The following is a 9,405-nucleotide window of genomic DNA, read 5'->3' as shown; positions in this document are numbered from 1 at the left end:
ATAATGAAGACAGGCCTATAGTAAATATATTTAAATGTTTCAATTATAAAAAATTGATAGTTTAATCATGAGAAAAGGTATTAAGAAAACATATGTTTTTAGACATTTTAGTATAAGTGGCATTCAACATTTTCTAAAACTAAACAAAATCAAATTCAAAATAAAATATAGATTCAACAAACTGATTTTAGAAAGAAACATTGAATAAAGCTGCTACACCTAAATTTTGAAACTAGGAGCAAAATTTAATAAAATCAAAAGACATGTCTAGTTATCTTAGATTTTAAATAAATATAGTAGTAATAACATAGGAATAAGAATCTATATATATAATTAGAGAGTCATCTCTCCATCTTGGGTGTCCACATCAGCATCCATGTCATCATATTTTATATTTTTGAGGGTTCCACTTTATTGATTAAAATAAAAACATTACAATAAAATTAATTCACACTTTATCTTACAAAAAACTTAAAAAATAAAATTAATTCACACATTTTATATTATTATATTTTGGTAAAGAAAAACAGTAATTTAACAAAAAAAACAATTAAATATTAAAAAAAACAGAACAATCTATATATATATAATTAGAGAGTCCTCTCTCCATCAGGGTGTCCACATCAGCATCCATGTCATCATATTTTATATTTTTTAGGGTTCCACTTTATTTATTAAAACAAAAACATTACAATTAAATTAATTCACACACTTTATCTTACAAAAAACATTAAAACTCAAATTAATTCTCACATTTTATATTATTATATTTTGGTAAAGAAAAACTGTAATTTAACAAAAAAAAAATGAAAAAAAACAGAACAAATATACAACACAAAATATGAAAATTTTAAATAGAAAGATAAATATAAAATTAGATAATTATATCTTAACATATAATGAGTAAATACTTTAGTAGAATAAAAAAATAAGAGTTAATTTATTACTTCCAAGTATGATGGTTAACCACTTAATTAATCCGGTTACTAAAGAATGACACCTTCCTATTCTACAAGAATTTTTGGATCTGCTGGACATACAATTTATTAGATGACTGACTATTAATCAAGTTTATAAACCAGATAGGCTTACTTGGTATCATACAAATTCAGGGAGATATACAGTAAAGTCAGGATATCGACTTGCTCGAAAGTTGATAGATACGATTGAATGGGGCCCAACTTATAAAATTTTACAAGCACAAGCTTGGAAAGTGAAAGCTTCTCCGAAAATAAAACATTTCATATGGCAAATCGCTTCAGGATGGGGGGGGGGGGGGGGGAGGGGAACCAACTGTTTTGCTTGGATTTTGTGGTTCATATGGAAAGATAGGAATAAAACAGTTTTTAAAGAAATACAATCAGACCCCTCAAATATTTTAAATCAAGCTTTAAGTGAGAAATTTATGTGGGAAGAAGCTCAGATGGAACCAAACGAAATTAGCAATATTACAGAAATATTGGAAAGCCCAATCCAATCATTACGTTGTCGGATTGGTGACTCTTGGAAATCTTTGGATCTAACTATGGGTTTAGGATGGTGGTGTTTTCAAGGGATAGCTCAAACGATACTGATTGGTGCTAAGTGCCTTAGGAGGTCCCCCTCCCCCCTTCACTCGGAGATGGAAACTTTAATTTGGGGTATAAAGAATATCCTTTCCAGAAGGATCGATTGTCAGGCGTTTGACAGACTGTTCAGTGTTGGTGTCGATGGTACAGTTTCCTGATGAATGGCCGGTTTTCTCTAACCTGCTCGATGAGTTTGGTCTGCTCCGTGTCTCTTTTCCCTCTTTCTCGCTATCTCTTATTTCTCCTTCTTGTAATTTAAAAGCGGACTGCTTAGCCCATTCCTCTAAAATTTTATTTTATGAAGTTACATTTGTAAAGATTTCTCCTCCTAATTGGGTAACTAACCAAAGAGTTTTTTAATAAATGTGTGGTTGACAAAAAAAAATAAGAATTACAAAAAAAAAATAAAGGCTTTTAAAATAAAAAGTAATTCATTTCTAAAACTTCACATTTAACATCATGATACCGATTAAATAATAAGAAGGATTGAGTACATATAATTATTTATAACTCTAATATAATATAAATAGGTCAATTAATAAATTTTTCTATTTTATTAATATTTTCTAAATTAAAAATTGGAGGTTTTTCTAAACACAAATGAATACCTAAAATAGAAAAACTAATATTAATATGTGTTTATGAAATTAACATAGATTGGAAAAATTAACGTGATTTGAAATACAACTAAAACAATCCTAAAATCAAAAATAAAAATAAAATAATCTAATTAAATAATAAAACTGTTTAATAATAATATTTGAGAATGCTATTTGGGAATTAGAATAGTTTTAATTGGAAATTGGAAATGGAAGAATTTTTAGTTATAAATAAAAAGGAATTTTTTTAATTAAAAAAATAGACTTATTTTTAAAGTAGAATAATTTTTATATGTTCGTATGTTACACATTTGAGAAAAATTAACATTAAGAATACTATGTAAAATCATAATATACGCCAAACTATATATGTGAAAAGAGAATTTTATATTTTTTACATTTTACATATGAGAAATTTTTGTCGATAAGACAAATTTTAAATAAACCAAAACATGGTAAAAAAAACTTTATGAATAAAATTTCCCTAGATATTCTCTTGTTAACTTTAATTAAAAAGATCATGCAACTTATAAAAAACAATGGAGTATTGAAAGATAAGAAGAAGGAAATACATACGATTTATTTTAAACATAGTCGAATATATTATATGTAAGCAAGTATTAAATAAATAGAGAATAGATTTAGAGAGACGACGAGTAAATCATATAAGATAACGATAGAAATTGTAGTGAAATGTGTGAGAAATATTTTAATATTTTAGAAAGATAATGCACATGATAAAACTAAAATCTTTTAAAATTAAAATGATTATATTTTAGTTTTATATTTACATAATCTAGTAATTAATAATAATAAAAAAAAATCGTAGAACCCTTTTGGGATCAGTACAACAATGACATGAGACAGAATAACCTGCTCGGCTACAGTACAAAACGCTGAATGAGAATCCAGAAAGACTTTGTCACCAGTTAGCCATTAAGGTAGTTTCATTGTGATGTGAGGTATCAAAGCTTGTAAACAGGGGTGATTCCAAGAAGGTGGAAGCATTTCCGCATGACTATGGCTGTTGCTTCACATAGTAGGAGACGGCTTGTCTCCTCTGCTGAACCATTCACCTGTAAAAAACAAGTTCAAGAGAAAGATGAAAACAATGGTGGGTCTATTAGGCATAAATAGACAAGTACCTGACAACTGGAGTAGAATTTGGTGAACTCTTCAGATAAGTAGTAAAGGTATTTGCACAGCACATTCGGTAACAATGTGGTGCATGCTTCTTCCACCGTCTGCAAGTAAATCGTTCACACAACAACTGTTCATCTTCTCGTTACCAAGTATATGAAAGTACAATCTAATGAGCATTTGTTTGTTTTACCTCAGCAAATTGAAGTAGGTGAAGCCCCAGTGCCCGTTCCGCTGCATGATCCAATGCTATCTTTCCTGTCTGCAATTAAAAATAAGTGTTCAAACGTAAGAATCACAGGGCATTACACAGACTTTGTAGGTAGCTGTTTGAGTTCATGCTGCTAAAATACCTTTTTCAGCTCATCTATGTCTTTGCCAGACTTTCTTATGATTGAGCAGATCCGAGCATGGGCGTAAAGAAGGTAAACGGCTGTATCTCCCTACATGATCAAAATATTCAATAAGCATGAGTAGACGACTCCATAATGCAAAATATGTAGATTTAACTCCGAAATTCCAGTACCTTGTCATTAAGCATTTGATCAAAGCTGAAAGTATAACCCGTCAATCTGTTGGTCTTCAGGTCAGCATACCTTAAAAGCAAATTCAACAAAACATCAAGTCATTTATCACATTTGTGTAGCCTTGGTTACAAAAGTCATCGAAAACCAGAAGATACTAAATAAAATTCACTATCACCAGTACCAGCTGTAAAATAGAGATTAATACTTACTTCAGCGCACCGTATCCAACTGACTCAGCTGTTTGGTCCAGCTCCTCGGGTGTCCATTCTTTGTCCTTACCTAAACAGAGAAACAACATATACGGGATGAACACGACCATATAATGACTGAACAATGAATAGTACAGCAATTTAGAGAGTGCTGACACAAAGTTGGATACCACGCTCAATAAGGGCAGCTTTACTGCGATCCTTGGCCTCATCTAGTAAATCAACTAGGCGGACTACCTCTGTTGACCGAGTTCTAAATCGCTTGTTATCATCTCCAAGAACAAGACCAAAACCAACATGATTAACTCTAGGGTAAGTTTTATCATCGTCTGGAAGCCAGCCTGCTTTTCTGGCAGCCTGATTCAGAGTTACATGATAACCACAGTTACGACTGACAGTTTCAATCAAGACAACATTCACAAGACGTGAAAAACATATTCATGAAACCTACTTTGAAGAACATATGAAAGTGCTGCTGCTGGCCAAAGTCGGTCAAATATATTATCCACTCAGCTTTCTCTTCATTAAGCCGATACCTGGGCCAGGAAGATTTTAGAACCATCAGACAATACACCGAACAATATGGAAGTTCAAATCAAGCCACACAGACACAGAAAGTCATAATATATGAGATGTTTTTTCCAAGGATTGCTACTAAAATCCGGATAACATAAAGCTAACCCACCAAAGAGCAGTCAGATCTGTTGAGGCATAGTTAAAACCACCGTCACTCTTTACAACAATGAGTGGGGCTTTAAAGCCTTCGATGAATATCACACGAGCACCTTTACTTTCTTCAACTAACCCCTTGCTGCTCAATTCCTCAATTACGTTAGCGATATAAGGGTTGTAAAAGCTTTCTCCCTGTCATAAATCAATGTATTTTCCATTACACATCCATGTATATCTCTTTCCCATTCTGTCTCTATAATTTAGTATAAGTCCCAACTATTCCTTTACCTTTTCTTCAAGCTCGACTCGAAGGCGTTGGTACACCTTGGCAAACTCGTTTCGGCTGATTTCACAAATCTTAGCCCAAGCCTTGCGGTAAACAGGATCTCCACCCTATACAGAAGAAACAAAGAATTTTTTGGACAAGTGAGTGATTTAGATTTTGTAACATATTGACACACTGAGAGACAGAAGAATGCACCAATGAATCAGGATAGAAAATTTGTTATTTACCTGTAGACGGACCACAGCCTGTTGTGCTTTTTCCTTAAACTCCGGATCCAAATCAAATTTCAATTTTGATTTCTTGTAAAACATCTATCAGAGGACATCAAAAGTTAGAACTAAATTGCTTTGGTTTTTCACATAACGCATATTATGCCAATTTTGGTACTTCAGAAGAACTGTAAAGATTGGGAGGCCATATGATGCAAGCAGCTAACCTGAAGATCTCCAATTGCTGTCTCGGTCACACTATCTGTATCAGGAAATTTCTCAAAGAGAAACTCAATCAGCATGCCAAACTGCAGAATAAAAGCGGCTTTTATTACTTTGATATATTTTTTGGAATACAACAAAAGAAAACATTTGAAGGGAAGAAAAGTAGCTAGCTACCTGTGTTCCCCAGTCACCAACATGGTTTCTGCGTAGAACTTCAACCTTTGAGTACTCGAGCATACGAGCAAGCGTATCACCGATAATAGTTGATCTTAGATGACCAACATGCATTTCTTTAGCAATGTTGGGAGAGGAAAAATCAACTACAGCTCTCTTAACTGAAAGAGTAGGCGCCCATGTATCAATTCCATCGATAAGCATATTTTCAATACTCTGCGGATAGATCAGAAAACAATCATGACAAACACAAATTATTTATACGAGGACTAGAAAATGACTAAACAACGCAATCACCTTCGCCATCCACTTAGCCGATAGTACAACATTAACAAATCCAGGTCCAGCTATAGAGCATGATTCTACCATCTCAGAAGTAGGGAGACTCTTAATAAGAGCCTACGTGAAAAAGGAAACAGAGTTAAAAGAGATATCAGTTCTGCTTCACAACATATATCACACAAACAGCCACGAAATTTAAAAGACCAAACCAACAAATAAACCAACCTGTCCAACAGCGGGAGGACCCTTAAACTGCGTACCCTTTCCTTTGATAATGGACCATAGTCCCATTGCATTGTTACTGCAGACAACAATATGATATTGAAAGAATCTCAGAAAATAACTTGATGATACTTTAATTTCAGTGAAAGAGGGAGCACCATTGGTAATCTCCAAATTTGCCAGGCTCAATCAAGGGCTCAACATTAGGTTCATCAGGAACTGTTAATTTAAGAGACACATCAAAGAGCTTAGCCAGTTGTCTTCTTGGATTTCCCGTAAATTCTTTATTCTGTCACAGCAATCAAAAACACAGTCATGAAACTCAGTAAGAAGAATATCAAATTTACACTTTCTCCAAGATATAAAAAAAAAAAGGGTACTGTGACTTACAGCTACAATGGTTGCCATCAACACTATCTTGGTTGCCAAAGGAAATGAAATTCTAGTTAATAAAAAAAAAAAACACACACAGCAAAAATCAGTACAAGCACTAACTTATCAATACTAAACTAGAAGAAATCTTCAAGCAATCATCATTTATAAATCAAGTAGCTTTACAAGGTCTCTTTGATTCTTCTAGTGAAACTTAGTCAGAGTCTCTATCATCAGAAACAAAGTTATTCATAATTCAAGTAGACTTGAGAGTTGAGACTCAAAATCCATCCTGCAAATCAATGCACACAAACTTTATACCATCTTGAAGGTTTGGTGATAATACACTAAAAGAGTTTAAGTTAAATAGAAGCTGAATCATTCTTGAGATCAACCTCCACAATGAGCTGCAATACGACCAGAATTACAACATGCAAGTGCTAAATTAAGCAGAGAAATTATAACATGTAACTGAATAGAAGTAAAGAACTGTTGAAACCAAGGAATTAAAATTGGAGAAGAGAACCCATCACAGCAAAACACATCTGAACAGAGAGTAGAGAAAAGAAAGAGAAATGAGAAAATCATACTCTGATTGGTCTCCTAATATAGAAGATGGACTTCTTACACATTGTGATACAGAAGAAAAAGAGCATTCAAATGAGAGTCTCTGAAACTAAGCTATCACATGGAGTAACTTTGCTAATTAGAATAAAAGAAGACACAGATATCTGCTTGAATATTTGCAGAGAGAAACCAAACATATCACATGATTAAAGAAAATCTATACTAACGTTGAAATACTAATCCATCTCATATCTATACTAACGTTCATGATACTAATCTCATTTCTATACTAACGATGAACTATATTTTACACAGATATCATCTTCCTTCATATCTATACTAATCTCTATACTATTCTAAACTAAAGATGAACTAAGCCAATTTTGCTCACAAACCCAGAAAACCCAAAATTCTGTAAAGTAACAATCAATCTAACTTTGTCTAAAAAGAGAAAGATGCAAAGCGTGTTCTCCAAATGCTTCTCTGTGTTCACAGATTACAACAACTATTAAACCAGTGACAAAACCCCAGAAACTTGTCAAGAATCAAATCAAACACACATTATCCGACCAAATATCAAATTCAGAAGAAGTAAATCGAAATTGAAGCAGACGAGAGTTGAAATCTTCAATGAACATTCTAAGCTAACCAGAGAACGCACCTGAGCTCACCGGCCGGAGCTGGAGAGAAGAGAAAGCTGATGAAGCAAAAATGGAGCCGACGACGAAAACTTGTTTAGGGTTTTTTGGGAGGGCTAGGCCTGGGATTTCGGTTAACCGTTCGGTTATCGGTTGGGTCCATTCGGTTTCGGTTCTTTCGGTTTCAAAATTTAGTATCCATTCAGATATTTTGAACTTTCGGTTCGGTTTCAGTTCGGTTCCGGTTCTTTCGGTTTTAAAATTTAGTATCCATTCGGTTATTCTGTTTAGGATATTTTCGGATATTTCGGTTATTTTTGAATATTTTCAGATATTTTTGGATATATTTCAGTTATTTTCGAGTATTTTTACTATTTTTATATATTTTTCAAGTATTTTTGATTATTTGGTCTATAAATAACTAATTATTTTGAAAATATAATTGTATTTCGGGTATTTCGGTTATCCGAAATATTTCGGTTCGGTATCGATTCGGTTACGGTTATTTCGGTTATAGAATTTAGTATCCATTCGGTTATTTTCAAATTTTCGGTTCGGTTTGGTTTTTTTGCTTCGGTTTCGGTTCGGTACATTCGGTTCGGTTTATTTGTCCAGCCCTCCTAGGGCTTCGGGAATCGGGTTTTAAATGGTCTTTAACGTGAGGCCCATTATTAATTTGTCGCTTATTTTTTTCCGACTAATAAGTATAATAAAATTGAATTTTTATCGCTTATGCCACTTTTTCCAAATAAGTAATCGTTTATGCTCCTTCCTGTTTTTTATTATCAAACGAAGTATTTGAAATCTTTGTTCATAATCCATTGATCTCTGATCACTAAAATGTCGAACTACGATTGTCCTGCTTGAAATCCATTGATATTCAAAATTACTTTCGTAATTTATCTCGCTGAAAAAATATTAGAGTAATTAGGACTCCGAAGACAAACAATCCTAAAAACCAAAGGAATAAATAATGGTAACCAAAACTGACTAGATTTCTTGAAATAGAATTATAACTTAACTTGTTCAAATTAAACAAATAATTCTCCCAATCCAAACTACTAGCTCATCCTAAACTAGCTAATTTGTTATGAAATTATTGAGGCGGCAACCTCTTTAATTACCGTGATGGTTCCACAAGTTCTACTAAGAACCAAAACATTTTCAACCAATGGAAACACAATAGTTGTCTCTCAACCATTAAAAGTCTTGCTTAATCACTTAGCTAGTTAGCTTTACATGTTTAATTTATTAACATTGTATATATATAAAGAATTAGTTAAGTTAACCAGTTAAACTCTTTAATGGGAGTTTACAAATAAGCATACTTCTCCTACAATAAAAACGACAAACGATAAACAAATATTCAATAGCTTTCCAAGATGGATCCAAGATAAACATGTGTAAATCCTCACATTTTTTTGGAAATAGTGTCGAAAGACTGTTAAAACGTTTCAGAAAAAAACAACCTTTAAAATGAACATATATGTCTGTGTTTACTATAATTACAAAAATTAATACAAATAAGGCTAAATAATGATAGAGTAAGCCAACATGTATTTTCGTTTGCTTAGTGTACTTTAAATAAATAATCGTATCATTTCGTATCATGTAATATTAATAATAACTAGATTTTAACCCGCGGTACACCGCGGAATGATTTATTTTTAAAGTTAGTATAAAAATATTTTGTAAATTGTATCTCCTTATAAAAT

General features: G+C 32.7%; 1 protein-coding gene across 2 annotated transcripts; it reads right to left on the bottom strand.

The window, feature by feature from the left end:
* Positions 1-2,980: 2,980 nt before the first annotated feature.
* LOC9319856 (arginine--tRNA ligase, cytoplasmic) lies at positions 2,981-7,803 on the bottom strand. 2 transcript variants are annotated; one of them, XM_021033041.1, is made up of 18 exons: positions 7,714-7,803; positions 6,504-6,555; positions 6,272-6,402; positions 6,117-6,192; positions 5,907-6,008; positions 5,610-5,825; positions 5,438-5,518; positions 5,229-5,312; positions 5,004-5,108; positions 4,729-4,907; positions 4,495-4,579; positions 4,214-4,400; positions 4,044-4,113; positions 3,834-3,903; positions 3,661-3,750; positions 3,501-3,569; positions 3,313-3,411; positions 2,981-3,243 (listed from the first exon to the last, which is right to left on the bottom strand). In XM_021033041.1, exons 2-18 carry the CDS (start codon positions 6,519-6,521, stop codon positions 3,133-3,135), a joined length of 1,773 nt encoding a protein of 590 aa, XP_020888700.1. In that variant the 5' UTR covers positions 6,522-6,555; positions 7,714-7,803; the 3' UTR covers positions 2,981-3,132. The 2 variants fall into 2 exon arrangements, with proteins under 2 accessions (XP_020888700.1, XP_020888701.1); XM_021033042.1 differs by lacking the exon at positions 7,714-7,803 and adding an exon at positions 6,672-7,689.
* Positions 7,804-9,405: the final 1,602 nt, after the last annotated feature.

This window comes from Arabidopsis lyrata (assembly GCF_000004255.2).
Source record: "Arabidopsis lyrata subsp. lyrata unplaced genomic scaffold ARALYscaffold_3, whole genome shotgun sequence".
Classification (NCBI taxonomy): domain Eukaryota; kingdom Viridiplantae; phylum Streptophyta; class Magnoliopsida; order Brassicales; family Brassicaceae; genus Arabidopsis; species Arabidopsis lyrata.
This window is presented reverse-complemented; position numbering and strand designations above follow the sequence as displayed.

Bases quoted from the DNA above. Each gene is read 5' to 3' on its own strand.
- LOC9319856 (XM_021033041.1), bottom strand. The intron at 5,109-5,228 runs GTAAATAACAAA...TCTTCTGTATAG, and splicing joins AGGCTGTGGTCCGTCTACAG to GGTGGAGATCCTGTTTACCG. The intron at 4,114-4,213 runs GTATCCAACTTT...TTCTCTGTTTAG, and splicing joins AGCTGCCCTTATTGAGCGTG to GTAAGGACAAAGAATGGACA.